The sequence below is a fragment of the Megascapheus bottae genome, chromosome 7 (assembly GCF_031878675.1).
Source record: "Megascapheus bottae isolate mThoBot1 chromosome 7, mThoBot2.hap1, whole genome shotgun sequence".
Lineage (NCBI taxonomy): Eukaryota > Metazoa > Chordata > Mammalia > Rodentia > Geomyidae > Megascapheus > Megascapheus bottae.
This window is the reverse complement of record NC_143515.1, coordinates 6,921,387-6,939,608: the sequence shown is the minus strand read 5'-3', so window position 1 is coordinate 6,939,608 and position 18,222 is coordinate 6,921,387. Positions and strand designations below refer to the sequence as shown.

The window sequence follows — 18,222 nt, the reverse complement described above, 5'->3', positions numbered from 1 at the left end:
TTCAGTTTCAACCCAAAGATTCCTTGAGTTTCGTGCTTTGGGCCATATGCCTATTTCTGAGCCAATTTCATGAACACCTCAGAAGATAACAGGAGTATGACCAATACCACCCAGAGAACAAGGAACTTTCACCATCGTGAGAACTGGGAATTTTATCATGACAGATTAGGAGGAATGGAAAAATGGATTAAAACCAACTAATATCCCGATGTCGCTCCTCTGTGAGGTCTACCTTGAGTGACCTCCTCCAGTGATTTTTTTGCCTCCACAAGTCTCTCCTTTCCTCCTCACCTCCTTCCCCTCCCTGCCTCGTGTGTGTGTGGTGTGTGTGTATGTGTGTATTTCTCTCTATGCCCAAGAGAACAAAACTTTCCAAGGGCAGAGCCAAAAGAATAGACCAAAGAATGACATCTCAAGACTACCACCCCCACCTCCAAACCTCTAGCACTCCTTTTTTTTCCATATTCCTTTTCTGCCTTTACTTACCTTTCTTTCTCCTCCTAACCCCTAAATTCATTCCAGGTACAGCCTCTGAGGTCTTTTCTTGGCTGGGTTCACTGAGGGCCTTTCAGGATAGCTTCAGGAAGCATTATTCAAAAAGGAAACAGTCAGCCCCAATTTGAATCTCAGACTTGTAGTTCTGACTGTAAGACGTGGTGCTTCTGTAAATCTCTCTGGAACTGTAAGACTCTGGGCAAGTATTACCTGTTACCTGTAAGACTGAGCTGAATGTTGTCTCCCAGACTTATCCCCTCTTGTCTATTTTTCTGAATAAATCTGTGATGCTTTCTCCATTACTTTGAAAGATAATTCACTAGGTCCCTAAGGACATTCAACCCACGGGTTTCTAGTTCACTTTCCGTGCAAGGTTGGAAATTTCTCCTTTCTGATCCCCCTGTCCCTATCTGTGATAAGACACTGGATTGGGAGAAGTCAGTGGACAGAGAAAAGACTTCTTCCTCATTCAGGATTTGCAGAACAGTCTTTTGCTTGTCTCTCAGCCGCTCTCCTGCTCATATCAACTCACTTTGGGTTGAACTAAGGTTGGCATTAGTTTTGCCTCTGAGACTCTGGTCATGTATAACTCAAGCACAGAACCTCTGATCGTGTGCTAAGTTTGCAGTCCAAACCCCACTGGAATAAAAGACCTGATACTGTCTAGAAGATCCATTCCTACTTCAGGTAAAGAATTAAGAGGTAGAGGAGTCATGAAGTATAATAAAACAGAAGGTTAGCGAAAGGGAAATAAACTAGGGAAGACGTCCTAGAGCGGAGGGGTCCATCACAGTCTTTTTAGAGGGCAATCGTTTCAGTATGGGAGCTCCTCCACATCTCCTTTTCTGGGCTGGGTACTGATTTTCTGATGGCTTTTGACTCCACCATCCTACCTTTTTCCATTGGATGACTGGGAATGCAAGCCATTAAGGGAAATGCCCATAGGCCATCTCTTGTCTGCTACAGGTTCCATCTGCCATTTTTCTATCCCTAGCTAACAGTACCCTCACCTCCCAGCCCCCCTCCCCCCGCCTCTCCACTCATAGATAACGCTGAAAGGAGGGCAGAAGGGTGTAGAGCTCAGTGTTCTTGCTGGACAGAGCCTGGAAGTGACCGCCTCCTAACTCTGCCTGCTGGGTGCTGGGAGTACTGGGCCTGAGCTGGCTGTCGAGGTTCTTTGGGATTATCCACACTTGAGTCTCCTTGATCAGGATCAGGTGAATAATTGCAGTGCTGTAACTCCTTTGAAGAATTAACTTACAGTCTAACAGAATGAATACCAGGAAGCTGGTAATGAGGTGTGGGGGGGGCGGGGGATGCAGACAAAGAGAGGACAGGTGGGATAATGCGGTCATAATATTCAATGTATATATGTAAAAGGAGAACTGAAGGAATGGGTGGGGTTAGGAGAGATGGAGGAGAATGATGATAGGTGACATCAAGATGCATTATACTCATAAACTGACACGAGGAAGCCCTTTCATACAACTAATGATAAAAAAAGACTGATTTTCCTAGGAAAAGTGCTGCTTTCCTTTGAGTAAGAGCCAAGTATATGATATAGTCACCTTTTCACGGGATCACCGTGGGATTTGAGGCCAGTTTCCAGACTTACCTTGCCATCTCTTAGGGCTTTTCCTACCTACCATAGAGACTATTCTGTTGTCTTGGTGCTTTCTTTTCTTTTTTTTAATTTGTATCTTATTAATGTATTGCATGCATTTCCTATGAGCTGTCACAAATCCTCCTTGGAACAAGCTGGGAATATATTAATATTTAAAATAAGATAAACAAAATGCCAGTAAATGTGTGTGTGTGTGTGTGTGTGTGTGTGTCTTAAGTTGGAAATTCCTTAAGGGCAAGGACCATGTCTGTTTATATGGCACCTGGCACAGTGTCAAACTGAGGCTTAACAAATGAATTTTGATGAAGAAAGAAAAAAGCCACCGAGGCCCTCTCCAGCTGACAGTCCTTCAAAGCTCTCTTGCCAGGAATTCCTTCCTCACATGATTCCCAATTTCTGACTATGCATGCTCATCCTATTGTCCCTGGCCTGCCCACAACCCTGTCACAGCCATAGTCACATCCACACCTGGCTAGAAGCATCGTCTCAGATACCCCTGCCACCCTTTCTAACCACCACCCCAGCTTTATGAATTTGCCCAGAGTTGGGCAGCTGCACAAGATACTAGGAAATGCCATGGACAGAGGTGTTCAAGATGCTGTCCCCTTGCATGCTTTGGCCCCATGGGGGCCTCCAGCCAGAGGGAGGGAGAGGATAAGCCGCTTCAAAACTCCAGATGCAGCAGTTAAAAAGAGGACAGAAGCAATGATCCTTCAAATTGCCACATCTGTATAATCTGCCTTTTATTTTCTGCTTCATGAAGTTTTATTTCCTATTATTTATTCACCTCCCCACCCTCCCCTCCCCCGCCTCGGCTCCTCCTTAGCAGGCGACATGCTCAAATAGGTCCTGAGCCTTGGTCTGAGTCTGGGTCTCTCTCCCCACCCCCTAGACACACACACACACACACACACACACACACACACACACCATCTCTGAGTAGCTGCTGGGAAAAGATTTGCTCCCCTCTCTCTGCCTCTGCCTCACTCCTTCCCCAGGGCATTTGGGAAGGGAAACCCACCCACAGCTTTTGTGTTTCAGCTCGCAAATACCCTTCCCTCCCGGCTTCAAGTAGGGCCCTGAGGAAAGACACAGCAGGGGAAAGAGGAGGGTCATGAAAGGAAGACTGGTTTCCAAGGTCTATCTTACTGTCACCGGAGTCCTTGAACTCACAGCCAGATGATGTCATGTTACCAGCTCCAGTTGCCCACCCCCTTTTCTGTGCCTGTCATTTCCTACTCTCCTGAGTCTCCTTCTCTCTCTCTTCCTTTAGTTCAGCAGATCTTAGTCAGGATCCCAGCTTGCCCCACCCTGCGTACCTAGCGTCAAGGTAAGAACAGGAACAAACCAGCAAGATGTGTAGGGAGGATCAACTTTTGACCACTTAATCCCCTTCTCCCCTACCAGGGCAGAGGAAGGAAGAGGCAGGCTGAGAAGCACAGCCCTCCAGGTGCCAGATTTTCCTATTCAACAAGTTAGGCAGGGGAAAGTCTAGAGACTGAATGGAATGGGCATAGACACAGATGAGTTAGGGAGTAACCCCTTAAGAGAGAGACAGGCCAGGCTGTTGGGCTTGAAATATAGAGCTTATTAGTGAAGTTTGTGGCAGGTGTTTGTAGAAGAAGACAGCAAGGCCAGAGAAAAACCTAACAGGCTCATAAGGGATTTTGCAAATATATTTTGTATTTTATATCTCTCTTATGATCTTTACCACCTCCCCCATTCTATGGCTTTGTATACATCTCATATCTGAGCTCGGAGGTGCTTTGTTTTTTTTTTTTAAGATGGAGTCTGCAGGAGGAAGCTTCCTATTGGATTTACCTTATTTTCTTCTAGGTGCCTACCAAAAAGAATGGCCCATAGTAGGTTGATTCGTGGAAGAATGAATGGACCACTTAGTTAATGTGAAGATGAAGCAGAATCTTCATATCCCTGTCTCTATCCCTTCTTCTTTCCTCCTTCATTTCTGCCCCATCCTGAATTCCTTAAGAGCCTGGCTGTCATTCACATATTGAGCCAGAACCTGTGCTTGTATGGGTAGGTAGGAGGCAAAAGCTACCCCATCCACAAAACAAAGATAGACCAGATTCCAAATATGAGATTTTGCATGACTTCACCTGGAAATTTGAGAAGAAATTTCATAACTAAGAACTCTTAATCCTGTCAGATGAGACCTCTCCAGGTTTTCACTGGCCCTGTAACCATGGCATCAGAGGTGAAAGCAGAGCATCTATCGGGGATAAGCCATAGCTGAAGGAGCCAGATAGACGCTCTTCAGATCACCAGTGGGGTGGATCAGAAGCTCCAGCTCTCTACTCCAGGCCTGGGTTCCTCTAGCACTATCCATTGGCCACTTACAGTTGGGGTGCAGGACTCAACACTGCTAGCTAACAGATTCTAACGACAGTGATAGGGCAGCCCTGTATTAGTGGTCCAGTCCTTGGCCCTCTCTTTTGGCCTCCCTCACATCATTCTTTCTCCTTCCATTTTATGGACAATTTCTCTCCAGATGCAGGAAGTCTTCTGGTTGTTCTCTACTCCCCAGGATTTCCTACATTGGGAAGCCGATATTCTACACCTAGGAGTCTCTACAGTGAGAGACTCCCAAATCCAGGAAAAGATTGTGCAAGGATGAAGAGGTGGGTTGGAGATCATACAGAACCTAGCTGGGTACTTGCAAAGGGCTGGGGCAGGGGGGGTGTCCCTCTCTATGCACCTGCAAGACCTGGATTGGACTCACTATCAACCCCTATACCACTGAAAAACAAACATAAAACAAACCAAAGGGCTATATTGTTAAATGAATATATTTTTCTTTTCATGTCAGCTCCTGGAGTTTGGGTAAAAGTATGTATGGACAAGAGCACGCAGACATGGACGCCTGTGTAGGTGTGGACTTGGGCTCAGGCTCTTGGAACTTCAGGGTATGGTGTCTTAGCTGGGGGGTGGGGGAGCATCCTGGCTGGGAAGAAGCAGGAGGGAGTTGGATGGGAGAGGACCACTGTAGAGGAAGAGAGGGAGTGGGAGGCCTTGGAGGGGGTGGGAAAGGAGGGGTGCTGGCTTCATGCTGTTACTAGTTTGATTTATCCCTAATGAGTTCTCAGCACATGGCTGCTCCCGGCTCACTCCAGGGGCCTCCTGCAGGCCCCAGCCCGCCCCAACTCCGAAGCCACGGCGACTGCTCGCTCAGAAAAGAGCCAATTTCCACACTGCACAGTCCGCTTCACTCAAGGGAAATCACATTTCCCTGGGAGAGCCGGAGGCAGAGCTTCGCCCCCCAGCCTGGCTGGCTGCCACAGGGCACAGATGCAGAGGAGCAGGTCCTCCTCCCCGCCCCCACCGGGCTTCCTCCCACAGGCTCGGAGGCTCCTGCCCCAAACCACACGCAGCCCTCCACAGCTGGGTCTTGGTCTGTTCTGCTTCTCAAGAGGAGGGGAAAAGGGGTCCCTGAGGAGAACACTGCCAGGAGAGAAAAAAGCCCCACCCGACCTGCCTTCCTCCAGCTTCTTGCAGGAAGAAGATTCTGGTTCTGTTTGAGGATGGGAAGAGGCTGAGTGAGGCTGATGGTAGTGAGGGGTGTGTCAGAGTGTGTGAACAGAATGGACTCATCATCTCCAGAGTCTGTGTCCCAGAGTCACCCAAGAGCCAAAGAAGAGAGCCAAGCAGTGAGAAGAGCAAGAAGCCCAAAGAGAAGAGGACTTGAGAAGGGAGAGAAAGCTTCCAGGCACCCCCCCACCCACCCCAGCTCAAGAAGGACCTCCAGGCTCATTCACTTTCTCCCTCACACATTCACAAGCCTGGAGACACAAAAGCCCAATTGCTGGATCACATGGAGGAACTCAGCAAAAAGAGAGAGTGGACTAAGGAAATAAGATGGGAAAAAAGGAAGGGCAAATAAGAGACCTGGGGAAGCAATTTTTGTGGGAGGCAAGAGTCCTTTTACCCAGAACCATGCCGCAGCCCCTCTGTCAAATGGAATCCCGGAGACTTGATCTAGGGTTCTGGGTTTGCTTGGTCAGTGCTGGGAAGCTGGCAGGACTGGAAGGACGGACGGGCGTGAGATACATCAGAAAGAGCTGCCTAGAAAGCCCATGTCTTTTCACATAGGGCAGTGACAGAGATTAGTGTAGGAGCAGTTGCAGTGGGGGTGTCTGTACAGAGAGCCCTTGGTATCTTGGGGATATTTCAAACCCATGGCTCATTCCCACTTCCCTTTTAACAAATACCACTCCCACCAACCCTCAGAAACTGACTTCCTGCATGGTAAACCAGTCCCCTTCAACTCCAGCTATCCACAGATGCTTCCCTCTCTCCCCCAGGGTGGAATGACTCCCAGCTCTGTCCCTAGCATTTCCTAAGTGTCCCTAGCCTTGTCCTCAAATCCTTCTCTTTTGTGGCCCTTTCACCAGCCACCTAACTCTCAACACCACACCCAGTGGTGCTGAGGTACCTAAAATCATCTCTCTCCCCCAACACATTGATGATAAATGCCTATGTTTTCTGAACCTCAAATGATCCACAATTCCATTTTGGATACTTGGATGACTTATCCATATAGGGTCTAGTGAAAACCAAATCCCCGTGGTTACACCACACAGTCACCCAACATCTGCTCTAAGGTGAGTGCCCTGAGATGCCCAGGTTATCTCAGAGAAAGGAAGGTGGATTTTGTGCCAAGGTCACCTCACTAAAAGCTCATTCAAGTCATTTGGAGAGGGGGTCTGCCAGGGGCACACAGTATTTTTCCCTCCCTCCTTCTCTCTCTCCCTCCCTCCCTCCCTTCCTCTCTTCCTTTGTCTCTTTTTTTGCTAGTCCTAGGGCTTGAACTCAGGGCTTGAGCACTGTCCTTGGACTTTCTCAAGGCTAGAGCTCTATCACTTGAGCCACAACACCACCTCCAGCTTTTTCCATGTATGTGGTAACAAGGAATTAAACCTGTTTTTGTTTTGTTTTTGCATGCTAGGCAAGCACTCTACCACTAGGCCAAATTCCTGGCCCCCACAGTATTTGTAGAGAGTTTTTCGTATGTGGACGCAAAGAACTGATGTACAGATTTCTGGAGACCCTACACATCTTAAAAGGAGTCTTGGGCAGGAGGTTGTCTTAGGGTACTTAGGAACTTGGGTGCAAGGTCATAAGGAAGCTCAAATAAAACTGGTTTTGGTGTCCTGCTGCCAAGCTCATAGCCAGAGGAGAAGCACTGTTGCTAGAGAATGGGCCTTGTTTCAAACCCTTGTGAACAAACAGGAACTTTTCTTCACAGGAGGGTTCCCTTTGTGCTACAACTATTGTCAAGCCATCCCAGCCCTATGAGCTTCTCTGGTCTTTCCTTTGGGAGACCTAAGAAGATAGCAGCCTCATCTCTACACTTCTGTCTCCCCCACCTTAGGAGTCCCTTGGTGGGATAAAGAACCTTTCTTCCATCAATTATCTGCCTAGGTATCCATGTTAACCTGAGCATCTGCCTTGCAGGGTCCCAGCTCTCATTACAGTTGGATGCCACATCCGTGAAGATCCATGAAAATACTACACAGTCCCCAGTGGGCAACCTGTAGTAGGCAATTCTTAGGGAATCCTTCTTGTTTATTCCCAAGTTTCCTGGAGGCAGTTATTCAAATCCCCTATTCTCCCCAGCAGTTCCATTCCCTGTGCCATTTTACTGCCTCAATGGCAATTTACACTCTCCCCTGGGTTTAGAATCCTCTTGCACCAAGATGAGGTCCAGGTATCATTAGTTGAAAGTGCTAGAGTAAGAAGATGAAATTCAAGTTCAACCCAACCCTTCCCATCTTAGGCACACCAACTCATTCCTTCCTAAGGCCCAATTTCCTACTATGTATAGTGTTGCTGACTCCAACTTAACTAACACGACACACACCTCCCGTCCCCATCCCCCAGGAGGGCATGCCAGAGAGCCTCATCTTCTCCCTACCACCCTCCAATACCATGAAGCCCCATAAGAGATGTCCCAGTTTGTAGCTACTCCTGTATACTTCCCTAACCAAGGCCACTGATTCTCTCAATCCTGTTTTAATACCAACAGAAATTTCTGATGGGTGGTAGTACACGATGGGACAATGTCACATGCTTGGTTCATGCTCACATTTAAAGAATGCAAAAACTCAAAGCTCAAAATAACTGATCTACACCGTAGTGGACATCTAGTAAGGACAGAGGAAGAATGCTAGGTCAGGACCTGGGGATAGCAGAAGGTTCTTTCTCACCCAAAGCTCCCAAGTGAGATAGTTGGCCACAGCTTTCAGCTCAGAGGAAGCCTCAACCCTAGGGTACTTCCTTTCCAGTCAACCTCAAAGCCTGAGATAAAGAGTAATGGTTTATTGAGTCATTTGGCAATGGTGGGTTGTCTTTAGAAAAGAAAAAAGCATCAAGGAGAAAAGCCCAACACAGGAGGAAGATGATTCACTTGGAGGCCAAAATATGGGGAATGGAAAGAGGGAAGCTTGACCTAAACAGAGCTTCATTTACAGTATTTACAGTCGGGGTGTGGGGGGAACAAACTGCAGGGGCTTAAAGAGGGGTCCTCGTTATTAGCTCCAGACGGTGGCCTCAAGGTCTCTTCAGTGGCTGTGTGGGCAGGAGCTGCAGACAACACGTTTGGTTTGGCAGACATTGGGAAGAAGTAAGTCCCCACCATTCTGCCTTGGTCTGCCCTTGGTGGAACTGCACTGTATCTCCCAAAGGCCATGGATCTTTGGAATTTCTGGCTCCAGTTACTTTTGGCAGATCCGGTTGACATCAACCACCAAAGCAATCTATTGGAAGAGAGGCTGGGTAGTGCTTGTAAGTTCACAGCAGCGAGCAAAGGGCAGGTCAGCTGGCAGCTGGGTGGAGTTCGAGGTGGATTTGGCCAGCCTTCCCTCGTGTCCACGAGGGAGGTGTCGGCAGACCCAAGCAAACTGAGCAGAAGAAGGTAGCAGAAGGGGGTGGCTTTCTTAGTAATTGCTGGAGAGCCTTGGCTCGGGGTATGACTTGTGAGACAAAAGATTCGCTTACTACTGTCACGAGTGCTGGAGTTGTGCTGATAACAGATAACACACACGAGTCGCTGTGTACTGGTTAGCCCATTTTCAACCCCCTCAAGCTCTTCATGCCCTTCTTCTTTTCTCTTCCTTTTTTTTTGTGGTGGGGACCAGCCTGAGCATGTTTCTCCACCAATTTGGTCTCTTTTTGAAATAAGCTGATTCTCTCTCTCTCTGGGACTTCTGCCCATCATCAAGAAGTCTCAGAGGACAGTTCAGCCTTCTCCAAGGTCATCCTGTCCTTCATGGTTCATTAAATTAACCACACAGGGAGTGAGTCGCAATGCTGGAATTGTGGTTATTTTTTTCATGTAATAAATAAAGATTCCTTTGTATGATTCTCGGGGGCTTGTCTCGAGCTGGGTCCTCCTGCTTCCCCGTCACTCCCACTGTCCCCATGACAACTACAGATGGTCAAAGGCCGTGGCAGTGGTGGGTGGTGCGCTTGGCCTTGATGTGGAACTGTAATAATATGGAGAACCTGGACATGTTTAAAAAAAAAATAACGACATTGCTGGTCAGAGGAGGAAATTGCCTCACAGCCTTCCCTACACCTGCTGACCTATAGGACAGCATGTGTTAATCATTTACACATTGCCTACCTAATCATCAAAGATTAACTCCTCTCCAGCCTTATTGCTCTCTTCTCTAGCCTCACCTTTGAATTTCTGGCCAGAAAGAGAATGGTGGCTTCTTTGCTCTCTGTCTCTCCCCTACCCCCCCCCACCCACCCAACCCCAGCTTCTTTGGCCTTCAATATCCTGGCTATTGGAAGAGGGTAAAAAAGAACAGTTATATATGGGACCCCCAACAACCAAATATACTGGAGGCCACTGGGCTTTTCTCCAGCCTTGCCCAAACAGTGACAGGTTATAGACTGGGGATTCCATCATCAGTCTGGGCATAAGTGCTTCACAACAGGCTCTGTGCCCCTGCGGGGTAGGCAGCCTGGAGGAGCTCAGCAGGAAGGTATCCAGAGCCCCTCCCCTCCGCGCCCCCACTGCTCACATGCTCTCCATCTAAAGTGAACGAATAGGTGGCTTGTTGTTGCAGGCATTTGGCAAACAGAGTTCATACTGTCCACTCTTCTAGTCTGGGATACCAGGACATAACAAGTGGAGAAGGAAGGTCTCAGAGAACGTACAGTTCAGCTAGCTTGCGATTGTGCCTGTGGGCCACTGTTCTCTCTGGCTCAGGTCTGTCCTGACACTCCCAAGGCCACCACTTCAGGAGGTACACTAGGGAAATCCCTCAAGTCCCCCATTTGTGGGCTTGCTTTCCTGAACATTTTTCTCTATCCAGACTAAGGACGTCAGGATAAAAGAAGGTGAAGAATAGCTTCAAAGTTCATTGACAATGACACTCAACTTTCTGGACCTCTGCCCTAAATGCTGTTTTCTCCAGACAAATATGGAAAACTGGGTGGAACGAGAATGGCTGGGTAAGAGTTTTGCTGCTGAATCATGATTTATTATCTACTTAGATGGTTAATGGGGAGCACAGATGGCATCTTGAAATCAGCCCCCACAAAAGAGAGCAGCTGGCATGCCTGCAGAGGCCCGTGAGCCAGTCTTTGCTGCTGTGGGTTATAAGCCTCAGGGCCTGTCTTACTTAGGCTTTTCTTGAGTCCATCCTTGCCCTCCATTTCTCCTGTCTTTGAAGGCTTGAACCCTAAGTCTTACAAGCACACAAAAGATTTAGCATGAGCTGGTAGCTCATGCCTGCAATCCTAGCTACTCAAGAGCCTGAGATCTGAGGATCATGGTGCAAAGTCAGCCCAGACCAAGAAGTTGGAAACTTCTCCAATTAACTAACCAGAAGTGGAGCTATATCTATGGTGGTACAGCTCCAGCATTGAGGGGCAAAGCTAAAGGGAAACAGAAGCCAGAAAGTTTCTAGCTTTGTGGGATCTCCTCCCCTTCTTCCAGCCCAAAAAACAAGCTACTTCTTTCTATTACAGCAGACACCCATCATTTCTCCAGTTTTTCCACCTAAGTAGGGCATCCCAGCTATAGACTCATTTTTGTCTGGTCTTGTTCCCCTTCCACCCTGCCTAGCAGGAACCATGAACAGCCCCCCATCCCAGGGACTCACTCAGCAAGCTGGAGTTGGGGAAGCGCCAGGCCTCGCTGTAGGAGGAGTAGGGGGTGTGGCTGTAGGCGTTGCCAGAGTACTCACTTCCTGTTGGAGACACAAAAATAGAGGCCTGTGAGGCCGATGGCAGTCAAACAGGGCTGGGGTCAGGAAGAAGCATCTCCATGGCTGGAGGTGAATGAGCCCGGGATGAGCCACAGGGAAGAGGCAGGTGAAACCAGAGCAAAGATTGAAGAACACAGGTGGCCTCTCTATTGTCCTTTGTGAGAACTGCACCGTGTCCTTTTTCCCCAGGCACCAGGCGCTCTGCTCGGATACACTGCAGCCCTCAAAAGAGCCCGACGAGTCAGACGTCATTGCTCTCTTATTTTCCAGACAAATAAATTAAGATTCTTGGCTCTGCAGCAGCTGGAGGGTCCACTGGAGAATAGAAGCTGTGCTACAACTCTGGGGTCTTTACCTGCTTCTGGAACCTTCTGTAGAAGAGTTTCCAGTGCAGAGTAGAAGCTGTGCTACAACTCTGGGGTCTTTATCTGCTTCTGGAACCTTCTGTAGAAGAGGGTTTCCAGAGGAACCTATGGCAGAGGTAGGGGTAAGGAAGTGTCATGGGGGGGGGGGGGGAAGGAAGGGGGAGTGGATGCATAAGGAAGGGAAGGAAATAGAAGTCCAAACAAGAATTTTTTAGGTCTTTTTTTAACCACTAAATAGACCAGATTACCTCCTTCTCTGAGTAAATTCTTGTCTTTCCCAAGATTTATTTACCAAAAAAAAAATCACTTAAGAATTCCCTCATAATATAACAGTGACCAAGTCAATTTTGGGTTGTGCATCATTATTATTTGTTTTGTAATTAGTTGCATTAGTCCTATTTGTAAGGTAGAACGACGATTGGCTGATCACTACAGCTACTTTTGGTACTTGGTATGAAGCTTAAAGTTTGCAAAGCACATTTAGTCTTATAACTATTCTATGACATATTTATCCATATTGTCAATCTATGGAAAAGAAAATTAAGAGTATAGACTGATTGAGTGGTTTGCTGCAAATTATAGCCTCAAATGGTAGAGCAGAACTTGACCTTAAATTCCAAATAATTCTTGGTGCACTTATTCAATAATTTCATTTACAAAGTCAGGTTCCTGCCACCTTTGAAAGCCAATGAGTGTCCACACAGGCTTTGCGGCCAGGAGTTTGGCCTAGTGGTAGAGTGCTTGCCTAGCATGCACGAAGACCCGGGTTCGATTCCTCGGTACCACATACATAGTAAAAACCTGGATGTGGTGCTGTGGCTCAAGTGGTAGAGCTCTAGCCTTGAGAAAGCCCAAGGACAGTGCTCAGACCCTGAGTTCAAGGCCCAGGACTGGCAAAAAAAAAAAAAATCCAACAACAACAACAAAACTCTCATCTTCATTTGTGAGCTAAGTACCTTCTTAGGCTCCTTGTCTCTTCCACAGACTGTTTGGAAGAAAGGTTTAAAACTCTCTAGTTCTACAGCTAACCTATGTTAGCAGGCAAATTTGGCTAAGTCACTGAGCGTCTCTGAGCCTTGGTTTCATATCTGTCAAATGGGACCAATTACTGTTCCTATCTCACGCAGTGACAATTACTAAGATAATGTATACTAAATGCTTAGCCCCATGCTTCAGATATAAATACCATTTAATAAATATTTGATTGTTATTATTTTCTCATGAAATAAGCATTAAAAGTTCAATTGAGGCACAATAACTCATGCCACTGCTGGGGCTAATTTCCTACAGAGACATAGACATTTGTTAGGACTTGAGGCAGAGGAAGGCTACCAGATCCTTTGAATCTATGCAGTGCAAAACTAGACAGCAAATCACAGTGAGCAAACACCAAGTTCCCCAGGGGAACAGACTGAGCCAAGCACAGAAAGGGCAAAGTATGCAAATAAAAAGAAAGTATGTGTGTGTGTGGGGGGAACAAAGAGGGAAAATTTAAAAAAAAGAAATTATCTAATTCAGTCATTCATTCAACAAACTGCTATACAGAGAAGGAAAGATATTTGCCCAAGGCCATATGTTTAGTTAGAGCTTGAACTAGAAGCTGACTCCCAACTCCAACAATGGGACTTGCTTAAAACCTACAGAGGAAACAGCCTGTTTACTACTGATTTACTTCCCTCTCCTGTTACAGTGATCCTTGGAAGAAAGCTAGTTCTGAACTAGCTATAGAGCAATAGACTTTTATTTGGCCTTACCCAACACTGAACACCACAAGTTTAAAGGACAAGGAAGAGAGATGGAAAACACAATGTGTTTGCTCTCTCACTCTGTCACTCATTCGTGCATCCTTTCACCTATACACTCACTCATTTACTTAACATACACTGCATACCTACCTGCATCAGCCACACGGAAGTCTACCGTAGGGAATGGGACTAGAAGGCAGTATAATCTTAGGTTTGGCATCTTCCTATCACTAGATTTACCAACTTGTGTACAGCCTGGAGCATGAAATGTCCTTAAGGCCTATGGGAGGCCAGTTCCACCCACTCACCTTTCCATGTCGTCCTAACAACTATCTACTCTTTCTGCTTCACTAGTTCATTCTTTTCTAACTCGTTAAGCCTTTCAACTCTTATAATCTTAAAAATCCCTTCCAAACTCCAGATTCTTCTTTAGCTACCCTTTTCTTCCTTCCTCCCATGGTCTGCCTCCATCTTCCATCTTCTTTCATTCAGACCAATGTTGACCAAATCATCATGATCTGTAATGTGACCCAACGGTCACCTTTGTATCACTAGTTCTCGTATTTCTTAGCTAACTCAGCCTCACTCCTCTCTGATTCTGGAGACCATCTCCTGGTGTGCTTCATAATTTCGTGGGTCCTTTGCTGGTTTATTTTTATGTTAGAATTCTTGCATTGAAGGACTTTATGAATTTTCATTCATTTCTCTTTTGTCTCATGCCTTGGCAATGAATATTAGCTTTGTACCACAGTGGAAATGTATACTCCAGCCAGGATCGTTTGCCGACTTCACAAGTATCCTGTGCCTACTGATATAGTAAGCTGGGTGTTTAGTAGGTATTTAAATCATAACACGGCCTAACAGAACTTCATTTTGACTTGTAATTTATTGTAACTCCTTTCCTCTCATTTTCCCCCATGGATACTTGATGTCATCATCTGTTGATTTTCCCACGCTTCAACTCTATGAGTGATAACGATGCCACCTATTTTTTCTTCTCAGTGTAGCACATTTATCAGCAGATAATTTTGTGGTAGATCTACCACCAAAACATTTCATCAGTGTCTCTCTTCTCCTCCCTCACTACTATTTTTATAGCCCATGCCACCAGCATTTTTTTTTTGCAAGAAATATTATATCACCTGTTTGGTGTCCATGCTTTCTCTTGGTGGTCTGTAATCTATTTTCCTAGAAGCCTGAATGATATTTTAACAGCTGACCTTGCTTCTACCAAAATCTTACCTTATAGTCCTTTCCTGCCTTAGGGCCTTTGCACTTGCTGTTCTTTTGGATCAGGGATGGTCAGCTCCAGTTTATCACTTGGCTGCCCACTTTGAAGAACTTCTTAGAGAGGCCTACCCTTATCACCCAATCTAAAGCAGTTATCTCTTCTCCCTGTGGTTCTTTGTTACATCATTACGTTTCATTGTCTTTATGCACTTATCACAATCTGATATTACACTTATCCAGTTATTGACTTGTTCATTGTCCATTTCTTTTCGTTAGTAGGTTATACATAAGAGGAACATATCCTATATACTTCTGTACCACCAGAATTCCATCCTTACTAGTATATGTTAAGGAAAAAGTAGCAAACAGATATAAGGGTGTGAGGATATATACAATGTGGATTAAAGACAAATGATCGGAAAGATGAATAGGAGAAGGGATAGATATATGGAAAATCAACAACTAGATGGAAGACTAGATGGATGAAAAAGTGGCCAGAAATACTGGTGGATAGAAAGATAGAGGGAAGAACAGGTAGGTGAGTGAATAGACAAAAAACAAGTAGATGGAAAAGATGGACTTAAATAGAAGGATGAATAGAAGGCCAGGTGTGGGGCTTGTGCTTGCAATCCTTGATGCCCAGGAGGCTGAGAAATTAGGAGAGCTTCACTTTGAGGCCAGCATAGGCAAAATGTTAGTGAGAATTAGCTTAACTACAGTGGGGACAGTGGAATGTACCTGTCAGCTCAGAAATGCAAGAAGCCTAATCAGCGGGTTCAGGCCAACCATACAAAAAGTGAGCCCTTATTCCGTAAGTAATGAAAGCAAAAACAACTATACCTGACTAGCAAGTGCAAATCTTAGTACTGTCAAACCCCAGAACCACCAACAATTTTTTAAAAAATAAAGATGAAAAGAGTAGACAGAAGGAAGGCTAGACATCTGGCTGGATCCTCGTCTCTAGAGCTGTTGATTGTATTCTTGTATTGATATGAGTTATTAACTGTGCTAGGGAAGCCAGATTCAGAGACAGGAGAAGAGAAAGGGAAAGGGAGGACAGGAGAAGAAAGGGGAAGGAAGGAAAAGAAGAAGGGGAGGGAAAGGAAAGGAAAGAGAGGGAAGGGGAGGGGAGAAGAGGCAGGGAAGAAAGAAGCAGGGGAGAAAGAGAGACAGAGACAGAGATTGAAGATACAAAGGATGAACAGACAAGAGAAATCTGTGTTCTGACCCTTTTTAGTTCTATTTACCCAAAGCCTGTGTCTTTAAATTTCTGATATACACAGGAGTTGTGGGGGGACAGTGTAGTGAAAAGAAAGAGCCCAGATTTGAAATTCAAGGGCCAATGCTTGAATCTTTCTGCTGCTTTGTTAGATCTTGGGCATACCACTTTGCTTTTGAAGCCCCACCTTTTTCTAATTTTAAATCTTGTTACCATCAACCTGTCCCCTATCTTATGATAAGAATTAAATGAGAGCTTAAGTTATATGTACGAAAGGCCAGGCATGCAACAGGAATAATAAATGATCACTTCTTCCTTTCCATAACTGATTGGAGAATGTCATTGATACAATTAACTCCAAACATTATTATGTACCTACAGGTATGCAATTAATGCTGGTTGACTTGACTGTCTTCCATTGAAGAAGTCCTCATTCTGTCAACTGGGCTGCCCGTAGAATGGTAAGGGAGAGACATAGAGTTTTCCTACAAACACAGTCTCTAAGAATTCGTTTGCACAAAGGCTTTCCTAAGAGCTAGGTGAACGGAATTGTATTTTCTGAAAACTTACTGGAAGACTTCCTACTATGTGAGGCAAGGCCTCTCTCATTTGCAATCCTCTTACAGTCTATGTGATGGTTGTATATGTGTGTGTTTCTTCATTGCAGCCACTCTGGCTGAGGCATTTCTGGAAAGAACCTGGGGGCCTTTGATGAGAAGGCCCATGCCTTTTAGCTACCTCACAGGTCAACTTTTGGCCCCAGGAATTCCTTGCCCTGGGCCTGCCCTCAAGGAATGATTCATAATTAAGAGAAAAGGCTTGCCTTTATATTTCTTCCTCCTCCTCTAAGCAGGAGCAAGGAAAGGTGGAAGGACTAGAAGGGGAATGGAGGAGGGGGGGGGCGGAGACTGGAGCCTGGGATTTTGATTGAGAGGCCCCATTATCCACACTCTTAAAAAAATAACCGAATCTTTTCCTTTTTTATCTTGACCAATCTCATTTCACGCTCCAGAAGAGGAAGGAGGGAGGGAGGCAGTCCGGGGCCAGGAGGGAGAGAGGAGTCAGTATTCTGTATTTTCAACGCTGCATTAAGCACATTGCCACGGTAACGGCAGCAACAAGTGCCAGCTCAGCAGGTTCCCAGGGAGCAGAGCCTCCTTCCCTCCTCTCTCCCCCTCCCTTCCTTCTGCCCAGGAGAACCCAGCCCACCTGCCTCTGCACAGGGTGCCCAGAGTGGGTGGCTGACAAACATTAACCCCTGCCAGGGGAAGCAGGCCTGGGTGAATGTACAAGCTTCTAGGCCAGAGCCAAAGAGACTGGTTCCCGGGTTGACACAGGGGTCACACAGATCCTGAGATTGGAGCCTCTTCTGTGAGCTCCAGACCACTCCTAGACCTCTCTATGAAGTGGAAATGTTCAACTCCATCTGTCCCAGGGTTTTTCCAATCTGGTTTCTAAAAGAGACTTCAGTGAAGAAATCATCATTGTCCTCATTTGTCCAGACCTTGTCATCCTCGGTTACTATTAGATGCTAATTACAAAGAAAACCAAAGGAGGATAGAGAGACATTCCTACTCTCTGGTACCCTCAGAGTACCTAGAACCTGGCCCTTCTCATGCAGACTTGCAAGAGGATAGGATGCAAAAGAGAATGTCTTCAGATCTTTGAGAGGGGGTCAACTGAGATTCATCAGTTAAATCTCTAGGATACCATCAACTGTCTCAGGTATGGCTTTCCTATTGAACCAGTTCTTCTACATGCTCTATTAGTATTCATTAAGTCAGTGGAAGAAGTGGAAAAAGGTAAAAGCTTGGAATTGGATATGGATGTTCTTGGAAAAATGAGGCTGAGCTGATAGAAGTTAAAGAGCCAGAGTGGTACTGGGGCATTTTCTCCCGGTGTCTGCAAGAAAGTGTTTCATTGGTCAATCATTTGTTGCCCTTGAATGGAAGCTCTGGAGAATGGCGTCTATGAACGGGACTCAGCCTATCTCTTTCCTCTCTTGTCCAGGCCCTTCTTTCTATGCTTCCCTTTTCAGAGTTTCTCCTCTGCCAACCCCTCCCCTTACCTGCCACCATGCCTGCAATGGCAGAAGAGGCATAGCTGCCCTGTCCACTGGTGGGGATGTGGGGTGGGTATCCGGGTAGCGTGGGCCCCACCATCTCTCGCCCTGGAAAAATACAACAGAGTCATCAGTGGAGGGGGTTCCCATGCTTATCATCTCACTTAAATGAGGTTTAGCAAATCTTCCTTCAGTCATTCCCAAGTCCTCCAAGGCCATTCTCCAAATCTTCTCCCCTGTTTC

At 46.2% G+C, this 18,222-nt stretch overlaps 1 protein-coding gene across 9 annotated transcripts in view; it reads right to left on the bottom strand.

Moving 5' to 3' along the window:
- Positions 1 to 8,440: 8,440 nt before the first annotated feature.
- The window catches only part of Pax8 (paired box 8), a 57,871-nt gene continuing 48,089 nt past the window's right edge, over positions 8,441 to 18,222 (bottom strand). For all 9 annotated transcript variants that reach the window (XM_090336351.1, XM_090336354.1, XM_090336358.1 and 6 more), the window contains 3 exons: positions 17,986 to 18,087; positions 11,254 to 11,340; positions 8,441 to 9,640 (listed from right to left, as the gene is read on the bottom strand). In XM_090336351.1, coding sequence (XP_090192477.1) covers positions 9,564 to 9,640; positions 11,254 to 11,340; positions 17,986 to 18,087 — 266 coding nt within the window. In that variant the 3' untranslated portion in view covers positions 8,441 to 9,563. The remainder of the gene's footprint in view (positions 9,641 to 11,253; positions 11,341 to 17,985; positions 18,088 to 18,222) is intronic.